At 24.5% G+C, this 15665-nt stretch overlaps 3 protein-coding genes across 7 annotated transcripts in view; 1 reads left to right on the forward strand and 2 right to left on the reverse strand.

The window, feature by feature from the left end:
* Nucleotides 1–2954: 2954 nt before the first annotated feature.
* Nucleotides 2955–9123, reverse strand: LOC113560724 (stromal membrane-associated protein 1). Of its 2 annotated transcripts, XM_026966773.1 has the most exons (10): nucleotides 9016–9123; nucleotides 8735–8874; nucleotides 8453–8586; nucleotides 8212–8379; nucleotides 7088–7292; nucleotides 6725–7015; nucleotides 6557–6663; nucleotides 6349–6483; nucleotides 3500–3562; nucleotides 2955–3418 (listed from the first exon to the last, which is right to left on the reverse strand). In XM_026966773.1, the coding sequence occupies exons 2-10, from the start codon at nucleotides 8850–8852 to the stop codon at nucleotides 3248–3250; spliced, it is 1392 nt and encodes a 463-aa protein (XP_026822574.1). In that variant the 5' UTR covers nucleotides 8853–8874; nucleotides 9016–9123; the 3' UTR covers nucleotides 2955–3247. The 2 variants fall into 2 exon arrangements, with proteins under 2 accessions (XP_026822574.1, XP_026822573.1); XM_026966772.1 differs by lacking the exon at nucleotides 9016–9123 and having other exon boundaries at nucleotides 8735–9009.
* A 276-nt stretch (nucleotides 9124–9399) lies between these two features.
* On the forward strand, nucleotides 9400–10995 carry LOC113547865 (GDP-fucose protein O-fucosyltransferase 1). The gene has a single exon (XM_026948413.1). The coding sequence runs from the start codon at nucleotides 9603–9605 to the stop codon at nucleotides 10740–10742; it is 1140 nt and encodes a 379-aa protein (XP_026804214.1). The 5' UTR covers nucleotides 9400–9602; the 3' UTR covers nucleotides 10743–10995.
* Nucleotides 10996–12262: 1267 nt separating this feature from the next.
* Nucleotides 12263–15665, reverse strand: part of LOC113548393 (protein unc-13 homolog 4B) — a 34823-nt gene continuing 31420 nt past the window's right edge. For 3 of the 4 annotated variants that reach the window (XM_026949252.1, XM_026949255.1, XM_026949256.1), the window contains 6 exons: nucleotides 14780–14995; nucleotides 14490–14699; nucleotides 14111–14417; nucleotides 13904–14027; nucleotides 13630–13829; nucleotides 12263–12614 (listed from right to left, as the gene is read on the reverse strand). In XM_026949252.1, the coding sequence (XP_026805053.1) occupies nucleotides 12502–12614; nucleotides 13630–13829; nucleotides 13904–14027; nucleotides 14111–14417; nucleotides 14490–14699; nucleotides 14780–14995 (1170 nt within the window). In that variant the 3' untranslated portion in view covers nucleotides 12263–12501. The remainder of the gene's footprint in view (nucleotides 12615–13629; nucleotides 13830–13903; nucleotides 14028–14110; nucleotides 14418–14489; nucleotides 14700–14779; nucleotides 14996–15665) is intronic. The other variant, XM_026949254.1, reaches the window with a different exon arrangement.

The raw sequence follows: 15665 nt of genomic DNA on the forward strand, positions 1-15665 counted from the left end.
AATAATAGTTCGTTTGGGAGAGTGAAATTATTTTTACCTATATGCGAGGTAAAAACCTGGTGACAGATACGCATGATATTATTGCTATAATCGAAAATTTAAATAATTAATTGTTTAATGTATATTATGAGCATTTTCATACAAAGCCAATAGATTACTTTAAAACGTACTAATTATATTATATGTAATTGTATTTATAATATTTTGACTGTAGATTACTACCTACCAACATAATAATATCATTAACATGTATAAGTACCAATATTTTTTTTAAATATAACTAATTATTAAGTAATTATTTATATTTATTATTTTGTTCAATTAATTGTTGAGTGTATATTATAAAAATTTTCATACCGCCCACCCAAATGGTATTTTTAGTTGAATAAACCCTCACCCAAGCAGTATATATTTATTCATCCAAACAGACCATATTTTGAGTCTATTTGCCTAAACGGTCTTTGCCCAAAATATTTTTTGTTATTCAAAAAGTATAATTTGTAGAAAATTAAAATTTTCACCAGTAGCTGAGAAAAATAAATTATTTGTATAAATAAAAAAAATATATTATAATTTAAATGTAGATATCCTAAACTAACAAATCATCTCCGTTCAGAATCATTTTTGTATAGAATTTCAAATTTAACACTTCCATTATAGTAATCTACTCTTAACCTTTACTATACAGCAGAGCGATTCCCGCTTGCCCATATTTTTTAAAATTTTTTTTCTATAAATATTGATAAGAATATCTAATAATATCAACCATGAAAAAGCTTGAAAATGTAATACAAGATCCCATATAGGTACGTATATATCTCATAAATCGTAAGTTATTCAGTGTCCTTATAGATAAATGAAGAAATGACAAAAAATATGCATATAGCCAATACTCTATAGGTATAATTTATTTTGTAGATATTTTCAGTTCAAATTTGGATTTGAAAATGTCGAAATTGTATATTTATAAAACGAAAAAAGGGGCTTGTGATGGTTATAATTTACTATTACTACCCACTGATAAAATTAATAATATACAGACATGATATTTTTACACGCTAATGCGCTATCATAAGAAAATCCTCTAACTTATTAAAAACTAACTTAAGAATTTAAGAATGAGGTAGTTTTGAATAATAACAACGCGCGTTTGTATTATAATATTCAAACAATGTTTGTTTACCGAACAGGCTAATATGTAAGGCAAGCAATGCTTTACCTTGTCTTAAGTCTTGAAGTTGTTGTATCTAGATTTATACAAAGGTAAAAATATTAATTTTCCAAAATTAAAAATTTAAACAAGGTAACATTTGGGCATTAGTTATTGTTCTTTATTCCTTATTTCCTTCACTTAGGATTTAATAGTTTCAAATCTCAAGTATATAATTTAATTTTCATGCAAACTAAATAAAAATATTTCAATTTCAACAAAACTTGATCAGTGTTCAGTATACTTATTATGTTTGAAACATAATGTTCATAAACAATTTAGACCAATATTTAACTATGCGTAATAAGTAGGGTTGGACATAAAAGAGTTTACATATCTTCTGACTTCTAGTATTCATTCAAAATATAGCTTAGTAATATAAAAATCAGTTTCATTATACCAGAAATGTACGGTGGTTTTTCATATTTTGCATTATTTATTTATTTTGTATGGCTTTACCCAAATCAACTTAACTAACAATATCACAAAAAATACACAAATACATAAATGACAGAAGACAACAGTTACATAGTACACTCTACATCGTAGAATTATTTCTTATTAGTTTAAAAGGTAATTAGTGCAAGGGCATCGTACAGAGTAATACAGTGAAACTTCCAATTAACGATCATCGAAGGGATCATAAATAATGACCGCTATTTAGAGGTGGTCGTTAACGGAAGTCTTACTGTATTACTCTATGGGGCATCTATTGAGAAACATGTCTCCCCCTGGCTTTTCTATGTCTATTATACATTTATACCTTAGAGTAGGTAATGAATATATACATAAAATATAATTGGTATATTAAATGAAAATTGATGATCATAGTACTTGTTACTAACTTTTTGTTCTATATAACACAATCATAGAAATTCATTTTATCGATAATATTATATTAATAATTATTATAAGAAAAACATGTCGATGATTTAATCACGTAAAAAATACAGCCTCCCCTGGAATAAGACTGACGGCCTTTGAATTAGTGTAATAGTTATAAAGTTTAAAGATTTATATGCTTAACAAATATTTCCTATATATGTCCATAACAACTGGATTAATGGCTGTAACCTGTTGTAGTATGTGTTTTAAACTAATTAACTCTTACTTTAGTTCACTTATATTACCTAATGAAATAGTGCATATTACATTTTTATCAAAAGATAAAAGATACTGTAAATCTCCAAAACTTATCAGTATAATATGTTTTTTAATCCACCATTTATAGATCACTTGACTTTAATTTAAAAAAAAAACATAATAATAAATACAATTGTATAAGTTACATATCTAATTATAATTATAAATATCATATAATTGCACAAAAACTTAAATATCAATTATGACTAATAAAATATTTTAAATATATTTTCAATTTTATAAATCACCAATATGAATATGAATTTCAATAAATCCACTAAATAAAAAAAAAAAAACAATTTAACCAGAGCTTATTTATTAATATAATAATTAATTTAATTTGAATATTTTTTGCTCTGGTTAATTTGTTAAATAATAAAATACAAATTAATATAGATATTATATAGGTATTTCAATTGATTAAAAATGTGTACATAAATTAAAAATATTTTGCATACCTTTGTTATTATTACATAGCATATTAAAGAGCTTCATAAATCATAATAGTATAATAATTTTATGAGTATTTCATAAGAGTACAATTATAGTGCGATTCATTGAAATACAATTTAATTATTATATGTAAACCAATAAATTATAATTAAAGAGGAAACGTAAGTTTTTTATTTCAAATAGATCAGTAGATATTTTTAGACATTTAAATATGGTTTACTTTAATACGTTTATTTACATACCGATTTATTGGACGGTTCCGTGAGTATAAAGGTAAAGCAGGGCGTTATAAATACGCATAAAATGTAAATGTAACGTCTCATAATTTACAAGTGACAATTATAAATACATTTTTCCAATAAAAAAGTATTTTAATTTAACTTGTATTAAATTTAAAATGTTAGTGTAACAAAATGATTATGAACAATCAACTAATTGTAACTACTGCCATAAATTAGGTGAAAGTGTTTGGCCAGTCTGTGATGGTTTGGTAAGATCTGTAAAGCCATTAGAGAGGTCCGTAAATCCATTAGAAAGGTCTGTAAAACCATTAACAGTTGACGGAGCTGTTTTTGCATGCCCCAAACTCAGCATTGTCATTTGTTGCGGCAACTAGAAAATATGAAAATTTGTTAAAAAAAAAATTAAATAATAAAGACAATAAAAATATTATTTAAAAGTAAATTTACTTACATGAACTATATCATTTGAAGAATCAAATACTGAAAACTGATTATTTTTCACTACAGGGTTCTCCTAAAAGTGTATTTACAAATTAAAATTGTGTGGGTATTCACTACAAATTAATAAGCATGGTTATTATAGTATGGTAACTAAAAAGTAATAACTAATAAGTATGCACAATGCAAAATAAATAGTTATGGTTCCACTGCTTTGCAGAATAAATTGGTTCAAATAATTTATTATAATTTCATTATACGTTACACAAATAGTTATTATTACAATAATTTACATAAATTTAATTCATAAGGAGGTAAATTAAGTTTTTTGATATAAATTCAAGTGAGTGTAGACACACAACTTCCACACGCATAAAAATTATTAACTATTAATGTATAACCAAAAGAAAATTTACACAAATTTGAAAATTGTTTGTGTTTATTAGGTATTAAATATTAATTGTTAAGTAAAAAACAATTTTAAAATATAATTTGTGAAGTCTAAAAAAAAAATTATGTCTATGAAAAGACCAACTTCTTAATGACTAAAAAGAACCCATTATGAGAATAATTCTGTGGTTTTAGTCTTACCATTAAACACATATTGATCAAATGCTACCAATAGCAAACAGACTGACTTTACCTCAAAACATTTAAAAACCTTGATACACTTTTGGATCAACTCCAGACCTAAACCTAACGAATAACTAATTTATTGGTATATATTAAATTGTTAAGTTTAATATATACCTACCATTTAAGTTCTACACTTATTATTTCAAACTTTTAACTTATTTGAAAATATTTTTTTTCATAATTTAATATTATTTCAAAACAAAATATCTGAAAAAATTTAGTTTTTTTTATTGATGTTATCATTTTTAAAGTTTTTACTAAATAGCACCATACATTTTTAACTTCAAATCCAAAAGCAGAATAGTATATGGAGTATTTCATTCTATAAAAATTAAATTTTGAATAAGTAATTTATAAGTTGTAACTTATAATTATTCACAGTTTAGATCAACTAAGTCTTAGTTCAACATTTTTCGAGGTACCACTGGATCACTACTCTGTTAATCTTAACTTTAAAAGTTATAACTAATTAACTCATTTCAAATTAAATTTTTATGCATCAAAATCCTCTAAAACTACTTTGCTTTGAAATAAGAAATCAAAAGTATAAATATCAATAAAAAAAATTAAAGACTTAAAAAATGATAATGATAAAAAATATTGTTTTGGTATGAAATAAAATTATAAAAAAAAACTATTTTCAAAATAATGAGTATAGACACTGAATTGAATTACCTTGTATAATTTTTTTTTATCTAGCTATTAAGTATTAAGTTTTTATTATGATCAATAATAATAAAATATTTATTGTATAGATTAGGTTAAGAGGACGTTATACCCGTATATGTTGTCTCTGTCTTACTAATGTAGATCATAGCAAAGAACACATTTTGTGGTGTTAGCTTTAATATTAGAATAAATTTACCTATTATAAAATTTAAAGGTAAGAATATTATCTAGAAAATGTCATATGCTTTTAATGATATTATCATTTTAAAGTGAGTTATGAATGTTTTAAAGTTGTAATATTTTACATAGCTATAACTAACTTTAAAATTATAATATCAATAAAAGCATATGACATTTTCTAGGTAATATTCTTACCTTTAAATTTGATAATAAGTAAATTTACTCTAATATTAAAGCTAACATCACAAAATGTGTTCTGCTGAACGCAAATTTGGTATGATCTACATTAGTCAGACAGAGATAACACATGCGGGTATAACGTCCTCTTAATATTATATATTAATAATATACATTAATAACTAACAACCTACATGCAATTTAAAATTACAATATATTTAAGTACAATTTCATGAATATTTGCTCAAAAGTAAAGGAAAATAAAATACGATTATGTCCAATTTATTAAATTTGTTGTGATATTTATCTATTATTGGATATTCCAATAAAGACATGTAAATAAATTAATTTCTAGACCCTAATCCCTAAAAATTAAAAAAAAAATACTTTAAATAGTATTATTTATATGGCAATAATAATGTTATCTGTGTATCAAGTATTGAAATGAAACATAATAATTTACTAAATATGTGTAAAGAAATACATTTATTTTGATTGTAAAATTAACAATTAAATCTATAATTTTAAGTGTCTATTATTTTAAAAAAGGAGTCATACCTGCATGTGTTGTCTCCTTTTTTAATAACGTTTAGCATAACAATATTGCATTCAGCAAAACCCATTTTAGGTTGTTAGCTTTAATATTGGAGTCAATTAACTTATTACCAATTTTAAAGATAAGAATATTATTTAGGGCATCACATAGGTTTTTATTGGTGTTTTCATTATAAAGTGAGTTATAGCTATGTTAAATATTAAAACTTTAAAATGTCCAAACTTATTTTAAAATAAAAATATCAATAAAAACCTACGTGATTCCTTGACATTATTCTTACCTTAAGTTTAATAATAGATAAATTGACTCCAGTATTTAAGTTAAAAACATAAAACCGGTTTTACTGAATGCTAATTTACTATGATATATGTTAGTAAGACGAAAACAACACATGCGGGTATGACATCCTTTTAATAAGATGTCAATACTAATTTTATTGTATTTTGTTATAATTTATTGTACACAAAATAAAGTGAAACTATATATTTCTTATTTCAAAAAATCTAAACTTTAAGAAAATAAAATAGTTATAGGTATACAATATACACATTACTTAGAAACAATGTGCTTTGAAAAAATAAAACTAAATAAAAGCTTATTTAACTTGAACAGTTTAAATCTTAATAATTCAATACATCACTTACTTGATTAATAAATTGAGTTGGTGCATTTTTTGCAGCCATATTATAAAATGGATTTGATGTAAAATTAGAATTTGTTGATGACTGATGATTGTTAAAATCAATAGAGTTATTGGATAGCGAATTGATAGAATTTCCCTAGATTAATAAACAAAAAGTTTGATTTTTAGCCATAATTAAAATACAGTAAATTATTTATATTTAATCCTACAAGATTATTGATGGATTGCATCTGTTGCATTGTTTGGAATCCATTGTTATTGAAAGCGTTGAAAAATGGCTGTTGCGGTTGAGGAGGAACAAAACCGTTATTTTGACCTAATACACAAATAAAAATATTTCTAATATCAATATAATATTATATTTAAAATATATATACTTGTATACTGGCTTGTGGCCATGTTATTTGGGGATGATGTTTTTCCATATAATGCCAAAATAGAATCGGTAGTAAGTTTATTTTTTGTAGCTGTCGTTGGTTGATTGAAAAAGTTTTCCTCTTCAGTGGAACGGCCTAACATTGGGTCAATAGTTTGTTGAATTTGGGGAGAAGTAGTAGTAGAAGAAATAGATGCACTTAAAAAACTACTGAACGGATCTGTTGAATCTGAGCTGGAAGATGTGAAGGACGTATCTATCAATGTAGGGTTTGAATCTTTTGTAGGAGTATCTGTATAGTAATATTAATAATTTATTTATTTAAACAGTTTTGAATAATTTTAGACTAAATTTAATTATTTACCCAAACCGAGAAGATCAGTGGAATGATTTGAATCAGTTGAAATAGGTTTCTTGTTTGATGATAACTTTGGACTTAAAGAAATAGGTTTAGGTAATGGATTTGGCACAATTGAAGGCACACTTCGCATAATTGATCCAGGTTTTGGCTCTCGCTTTTTCTTCTTCTGTTTTTCAGCTTCTTCTTCTAAATCTTTATCCCAATTGACCTAAAAAATAATATAATAATTTAAGCCAAAAAATACATTTAAATTCTATTAAATAATTTTTGCTAAGATAAAGGTATTTACATAATATTTTTGTTGGTATAAGATTGTATTTTTTTTATGTTTTACATACCAATTGGAAATAACTATGATCTATGATTGTAAATACACAGGTATTCAACAGTATTATAATCATTAGTTGATAATAATTTCTTAAACAATAATCATAATTATTAATAACATTGTATTGAATATCAATGAATTTGTTTAAAATATTATGTATCAGTCACAAATGTAATATGTAAAAATTATAATAATAATTATTGAAACAATTATAAATGTGTATAAATTAAATTTTAAAAAGTGAATATGTATAATAATTATAATATCTTATCCCAATGTGTATATGTTAAATTTGTTACTAAAATATGTTCCATGAAATTTTTAACTACTGTATAACATTAATTAATTAAGTTGTATCTTTAATTGTATAAGTATTCTATTTAATAATCTTACTATTATAAGAATTATAATCTATAAAAACTTTGTATACAAGATACGAGCTTAGCTCAGTTGGTATACGTATCAGCTATTATTAATGTAATAATTTACTTATTGTTATCATATAATTCTAATTAATTTTTGTCTGAAATAAATAAATAAATTCTTAGTTTTTGTTGATTTTATTTGAATAAGTACCTCCAACCTTATTATTTAAAAATAATTATTTTAATATTAAATGTAAGTGGAAAATTATTACATGGTCAAATATAAAATTGTTCTGATAAGTATATTTTGGATTAATTGAATAATAAAGATATAAAATTAAATGATTTTAATGGTGAACTACTGATTAAATATATTTCAATAGTTAAATGTAGCTAAAAAATAATAATATTAATGAAATTATTGACATTTTTACTTTAGGTAATGGTGGTTGCACCCATTCCTTGGCAATGTACTTTTTATGTTCATACTTTGAACGAATGAATGCCTCTAATGCAGAATCAGTTTGTGGGCGTCTAAAATTATCTGGTAGGTTTGCTTCGTACACAGCTCTGGCTCGACTATTTCCCATTTGCTGCAAATTCTGTAATTATAGAATTTACTAATTTGTAAAAACAATGTAATTTGTTCACTTAAGATAAATAACGTGTACATACCACCACTTGTTCAGGAGTCCAAGAATCCAAATTCACAGACTTTACTTTGCTAATGTGTACCCCAAGATTTCTATGAATACCTGCACATCTTATACACAGGAATATTCCTAAATTCCAAGAAGCCCATCTAGGTCCTAAATTAGTAATTATTTTGTAAACAGTAATATTAATTAATTAATTTTATTTTGTTTATATTTATGGGCGAGTTCTTTTTATAAAATATAAAATATACATAAATTACAGAATATTTAGTAATGGATGTAACATTTTATGCCTATTTACCTTTGGAATCGCAATCTACACAGTACTTGTTATCGTCATCTTTTAACATTTGGTTCAGCAACGATAGACATCTATCTTGTATTTGTTTCTGTTTGTCTTTTTCAGCTTTTGAAGACATTTTTACACAAAACAGTTTTTAACTAGAAAAAAGTATCAATTTAAAATAAATAGATATTAACGTGTGTTAATAATTTGGCAGTTTTTGACTTCAAGTCATTACTTTAATTGCCAAATACTCAGAAAATAGTTGGCATATTATTATTATTTATTTTACCACTAACCAGTCGACAAACTCAACGAAGCAAGTTTTTTACAATTTTATCATGTTATTTAGTACCGTCTTCACCCTTCAGCCATCACCATGCCATTGAACTATACAGTGTGGCCAGCATAATACACCAAAATCATTTTACAGTCTTTGTTCTGTTCTTGCTACTGTTTGAATGCTATCTCTGTGTTTTACTGTTATCAAAAACTTAAATTTGTTTTCAAAATGTCCTTACCGAGGTCTCTATAACGGGTAAATAGTAAATACATTTATAAATTTAGGTAGGTGACAAGTAAATAGTTATTAATAAACTAATATATTTATAATTTATAGTTTTTAATTTTTATTATTAATATTTATTACTTATTAATTTGTTATAAATATTAAATTACAGTACAATTATTCATTATTATAGTTGATTATTTCTATAATACATAATTTTTACTTAAATACATTTAAAAGAATAAATTAAATTTATGAAATGTACATTTCCAATGTAAGCTTAAAAAATGCATACTTGTATTTTAATTTAATGTAGTATACTATTTATTTAATCTAGTTATCTATTCTAGTTCTATTTGCTCATAATTTCAATCAAACATGTGTACTTGTCTATTGTTTCTATTATTTGGTATGTATTTTTTAAATTTTGCATTCACCCAAGATCCTTCTGGTTACATAGCCTATTGTCCATGCATGGGTCGTTTTGGAAACCAAGCCGACCACTTCCTGGGTGCCATTGGTTTTGCTAAAGCTTTAAATCGCACACTCTTATTACCTCATTGGATTGAATACCGGTACGGTCAGCAGAAGTCTGTACAAATTTCATTTGATACATACTTCAAAATAGATCCACTTTTAGAATATCATAGAGTTCAATTAATGAATGACTTTATGATCAAATATTCAAATGATACGTGGCCACCAGCAAGTCGAACATCATTTTGTTATATGCAAAGAGGCGAATTAGAAGGATGTAATGCCAAATCAGGGAACCCTTTTGAGTCATTTTGGGATACTTATGGTATTGATTTCTCATCTTCTGAATTTTATGCCCCTCTAAACTATGATGTATACCATCATGATATGATATCTAAATGGCACAAGAAGTATCCATCATCTGAATGGCCAGTATTGGCATTTGTTGGTGCTCCGGCAAGTTTTCCAATACAAAAAGAAAATGTAGAGATTCATAAGTACTTAAAATGGAATGATGGAATTGATAACTTTGTAAAGTCATTCATAAATAATAGAATTAAGCCTGGAAAATTTATTGGTATTCATTTGCGCAATGGTATTGATTGGGTCAGGGCTTGTGAACATATCTCTAAGAACTCTTTATTGTTCTCAGCTCCACAATGTTTAGGCTATAGAAATGAATATGGAAAAGCTACAGAAGAATTATGTTATCCAACATTTGAAACAGTCGTGAAACAACTAAAAAGACTTATTCGAAAATATGACAAAGACATAAGTACAGTTTTTGTAGCCTCTGATAATAATCATCTAATCCCTGAACTATCACATGCATTATCAAGTTTTAATTTGAAGACTGTAAAATACGATAAAGATAATCCGCATGTAGATCTTGCAATACTAGGCAAGGCAGATTATTTTATCGGCAATTGTATATCTTCATTCAGTGCTTTTGTTAAACGCGAAAGAGATTCAAATGGTCTACCTAGTGAATTTTGGGCATTTCCTGTTTATCAAAAAAATAATCAAAAGGATGAATTGTAAGTATAAAGGATTTATTTACAGAGTAATTTGATATTTTATATTTTTATTACATTCTTAAGAAATATATTATATTTTTTGTGTGTACTTTTAGTATCTTAATATTGTATTCTGATATTTTATATTTGATGACATATGAAGTAATAAAATATTTTATTGCTTACACTATTTTAAATAATTAAAATCTAGAATAATACTTACTGCTATAAAATCTGAAATGTTTAAAATTTATAACTTACAGGTTAGATATTAGTTATACCAGTCATAAGCTAATGTAATATACTATTCTCTGAATAACATTTTTTATGCTTACTCATATTTGTCTTGTTTATAGAATTTATAAATAACTTATAATAATATTAATATTATATATTTTTTATTAATTACTGTTTTGCATAAATGTATCCATAAAAATTAATTAAATTACTTTATTTTCTAATATACTTTTTTTTTAAATGTAATTTATGTGTATATATTTTTTGAACTCTTATTAAATATTTTTGTACTGTATACCTATTACCTTTTTTTTTTATTACTTTTGCTTACCTACTCACTCTCACTATAATTGAAGATATCTATTAGACAGATATTATAGATATATTTTATTGCACTACCTTTAACAAAACTATTATTTTTTATGTTGTAAGTCTTATTTACATAAACAGGAGCAGAATGATTCAAAAAGTCTGAATTAAATTTTATTTAAAACCCCTTTATAATTTCTATGTTAATATAAATCAATATGTTCTGTCCCACAGTAAGTGATGTGCCTTAGTCTTCATTAGGCCTTAGTTATATTGTATTTATGAGAAAATATTCAAATATATTAAGTTTTATAATTGAATGGTCTTTAATTTTGTGTTAATAGAACATTATACTCTCATGTGTTGTCTGTCTTACTAGTTACTAACACATACCATACCAAAATATAAATTCAGCAATTTTGTGTGTTAAGCTTATATATTAGTTAAATAACCTATTATCAAACTTAAAGATAAGAACATTATCTTTGTTCCCTTCTTGGTTTTTTACAATACTTATTTCAATTTTTGATTGAGTATGACTATCAGTATGTAAACTATTAATATTCAAAAATGCTAATAAATCATTTAAAAATTAAAATACCATAAAATATTGACGAGAGAACACAGATAATGTTTTTACTTTTTAGTTTGATATTAGATCATTTCATTCTAATATTAAAGCTTAACGCACAAAATTGGAACTACTTAAAGTATATTTTTGTATGGTATGCATTAGTAAGACAGAGACAATACATGTTGATATGACGTCCTCTTTAAATAAAACGCAATTTTATTATTAAAAATTTGTATTTGTTCAATTTATTGATATAAAATGTGTATACTTATCTAATATGTTAATATTGCCCCAAATATTTGTTATAATTTAATACAATATCTATACCAAACACAAAAATATAATTAAGAAATATAAAAAATTATTTATAGAAATTAAAAATTAATTAATTAAAATACATCTGCATATTAACATATTAAATATTTTATACTTAACCTTAAAAATTATTTTATATATTATCTTTTATTTATATTGTAACACAGCCATGCGCTGTATTTAAATTTTAAAAAAGTAAAAAAATGTCATCCCTAGTTCAGTCTTACATTATAATTGTTTTGATAAAATTTAAATCTTAATGTATTAATACAGCAAATCAACATGAATTTTTAAGTTTTCTCATCAATGTGGACGTATTATGCTTAATTCGCCCCGTAATAGAGTGTAGTCACTTTTTCGGTGTTGAATTTGATGCTGCAATTTTTATTTTTTCTCGCTTAAGAAATTCTTTTGCCAATTTGTCTGTTGATCTAGTATCAAGAGCTTTAAGAATTGTTGAATCTAAAATAATAATAATAAATGATATTTTATTTAGCAATTAATTCAAGTTTACACTTATAATTATGAATATTCAAGATAAATGTTTGCAACTCCCCTTTAAGCATAGAGATTATTTTTTTTTTTTGGGGGGGGGGGGTATATAAGTTTCAGTTCAAAACATTATGAATAGTAAGATAAAATAAAAAAATAATTATTATAGTAAATTGTAAATCTTTTAGATAATTTAAACAATGAATATATTAATAATTTTTAACGTTGTTATAACAAATCAATAATCGAGAAATCTAGAGTTTAAACAACAAATGATTTAAACATTCAAACATTTTTTAAGTTATAAATATTAATAGTAAGCTGCCTACATATTTGAGTAGCTGTGTGAAAAGAGCTTTTTAGACCAAGTTATTTTTTTAAAATAGATACACAAATGTTAATATTTTCTTTGTTATGGATATTATATGAGTGATTCACCCTGGCTAGATTATGCTTAAACTTGTAATAACTTAATAGTATATGTCTAAAATATAATTTATAAATACATAGAATGTTAAGCTCCAAATAAACAGAGTTATTGTAATAGTAGGTTTCATTAACAAAAATTGTATTAAATCTATTAAGTGTGGTTTTAAATTGATAAGTATGCGAGTCATATACTTGTCCCCAGAAACAAATGCCATAACTAACAATAAAATAAACTAAGGATAAAAATAGTAAGCATTTTATATTCACATTAAAAATAAACCTGACATCATGAAAAATATAAAAAAAATGTTCTAATTGTATTCATTAAGTTAATTATGTGAATATCCCATTTGAGCTTACTATCGATAGTTATACTTAAATAGTTAATACTGTTAATCTGTTCTAATATTTTACAATTATTACAGTTTCCATTACATTTTATTGAGTGAATCTAGGTTCAATGCAATAAATATATAATATATATGTTAAATTATAAATAACAATATTTATGTCCATTTGGTAATAAAATATGATAAATTAATTTATTAATAGTTACCTAAAGATTTAGGAGACGTCAGCTTTAATCTAATTTGAGGTACACTACCTAAGTCATTTTCTAACTGTGTGAATGGAATATCTTTGAAATGTACAAATGTTTCAGATACAAACTCATTTGTCATTCCCATGAAATCTTGATCTTTAACTATAAACATAACTAAACCATTTTCTTCAGAACGTTGTTCAGGAGTTAAAGGACTGTAAACAAATCAATGATATAATAGTTACTTATTTAAATTACAAATTTTTTTGTAAGCTATAACAATGCTAACATTTTAAAACACTCATCAAATAAAGGGTACAAAGTTTTTTTCTGTACTGCTGTTGTTGGTTTAGTAGCATGTTGAAATTTATCTTTGGGCAACAAACGTACTTTAATAAATGGATCACTGAAACCTGAAAACAATGTCTTGTGAAAATTCTGGTTTATACATCAATATACATATATATTTGATTAGTAAATACTTAAATTTAAATACCATTAGAGTCCATTGCTTTTATTCCATTTGCATTTAGTATGTCTACTTTGAGAACATTGTTAATGAATATCAATTTGACAGTTAATACACCTTCATTAGCATCTTGCATCTCCTTTTGTTTTTGAAGTCTTTCTAAATAGTATTCATGTATAAGGTTTACAGTATCCAATGTATGTAAATGCAATAATGCTTCAAGCTTTTGAATTGTTTCACTCTTATATTCAGTATTATTATCTTTTCTCAAAAATCCAAACAACATATGAAAACTGTCTCTTAGATTTCTAAAATATGTAGGTGGCTTCTTCTTCTATCAAAATGTGCAAACAAAAAATAATTTATATTGTCATTTCAATCATTAAATATCATACAAATTTCTTACTTCTAAATTATTTTGTATAAGATTATACATTATTGTTGCTATTTGATCAACTATAATGTCAAGTATACGTTGAAAATTTTCTTCATTAAGTTCTTTACTTAAAGTACATAGATTTTCATCCAAATATAACATTAAATTGTCCAAATGAGTATTGTTTGTATTAATAACTTCTGCACCTTCCATCAAAAATTTACTTATTTCAGGTGACATCTAAAAAAAAACCATAACCAAACAAGAGTAGTGTTAAAAATGTTAATTATCTTTTTCTAAAATATTCAGTTTAAACATACTTTGTTCACAACAGTCTGTAAAAGATCTATGATCTTGTTGTTTACTGTGTCAATTGCATTATCAACGACTAAATCCAGTGTTTTTTTACAATGATCTGCTGAAATTTCACTCTTATAGTTTGCTAAGCTGTCCATCAATTTTGTTATGCCCAAATCATTTACAAATGGTCGGATGGATTGTTTTACATAATCTATATTGTTCACAGCTAGACACCACTATAAATTTTAAAATCCGTAAGAAAAATAATATTAATTTAAAGTAAAGGAAAAAGCACGTGCAAAAGTTAGGCCATCATACAATGCTCAGATGTGGAAATTAATGAAAAAAATTAACTTAATTTGATGGCTAATTCATAAGTAAATAATTTACAAATAATATATTAACTCAAAAAATCTAAAGTGATTATAGAAAAAAATTGCTACTTAATTAAGTTAAACATAACATTTTTTTAAATTATGACAACATTTTATTGAAAATACATCCTAATATCAATTTTTACTTATTGTTCAGTAGCTACTAGTTCTAATAATTTAGGCAGTTACAAGTTTGTCTTGGAAAAATTATCAAATCAAGGAATATTTATTTATTTACTTGAACTTAACATGTTTGTATTAAGTGGGATAAAAAAAATAATAATAATAACTGATTTAGAGTCTAAACTAAATTATTGATAGTAATTGGAATAGATAAACCTATCATTTCTATTTTAATAAAAAAAGTTAAATTATTACGGATTCTTTAACTAATAAGTTTTAAGATTCATTAAAAACGAAATTAACTTTTTAAAACTAGTTAAAAAATAAAGAAAACGTCATTCGTATGTGTTGTCTCCGTCTTATTAACGCAAAACAGCAAATTTACGTTCAGTAGAAATCATTTTATGCT

The sequence above is a fragment of the Rhopalosiphum maidis genome, chromosome 1 (genome assembly GCF_003676215.2).
Source record: "Rhopalosiphum maidis isolate BTI-1 chromosome 1, ASM367621v3, whole genome shotgun sequence".
NCBI classification, from domain to species: domain Eukaryota; kingdom Metazoa; phylum Arthropoda; class Insecta; order Hemiptera; family Aphididae; genus Rhopalosiphum; species Rhopalosiphum maidis.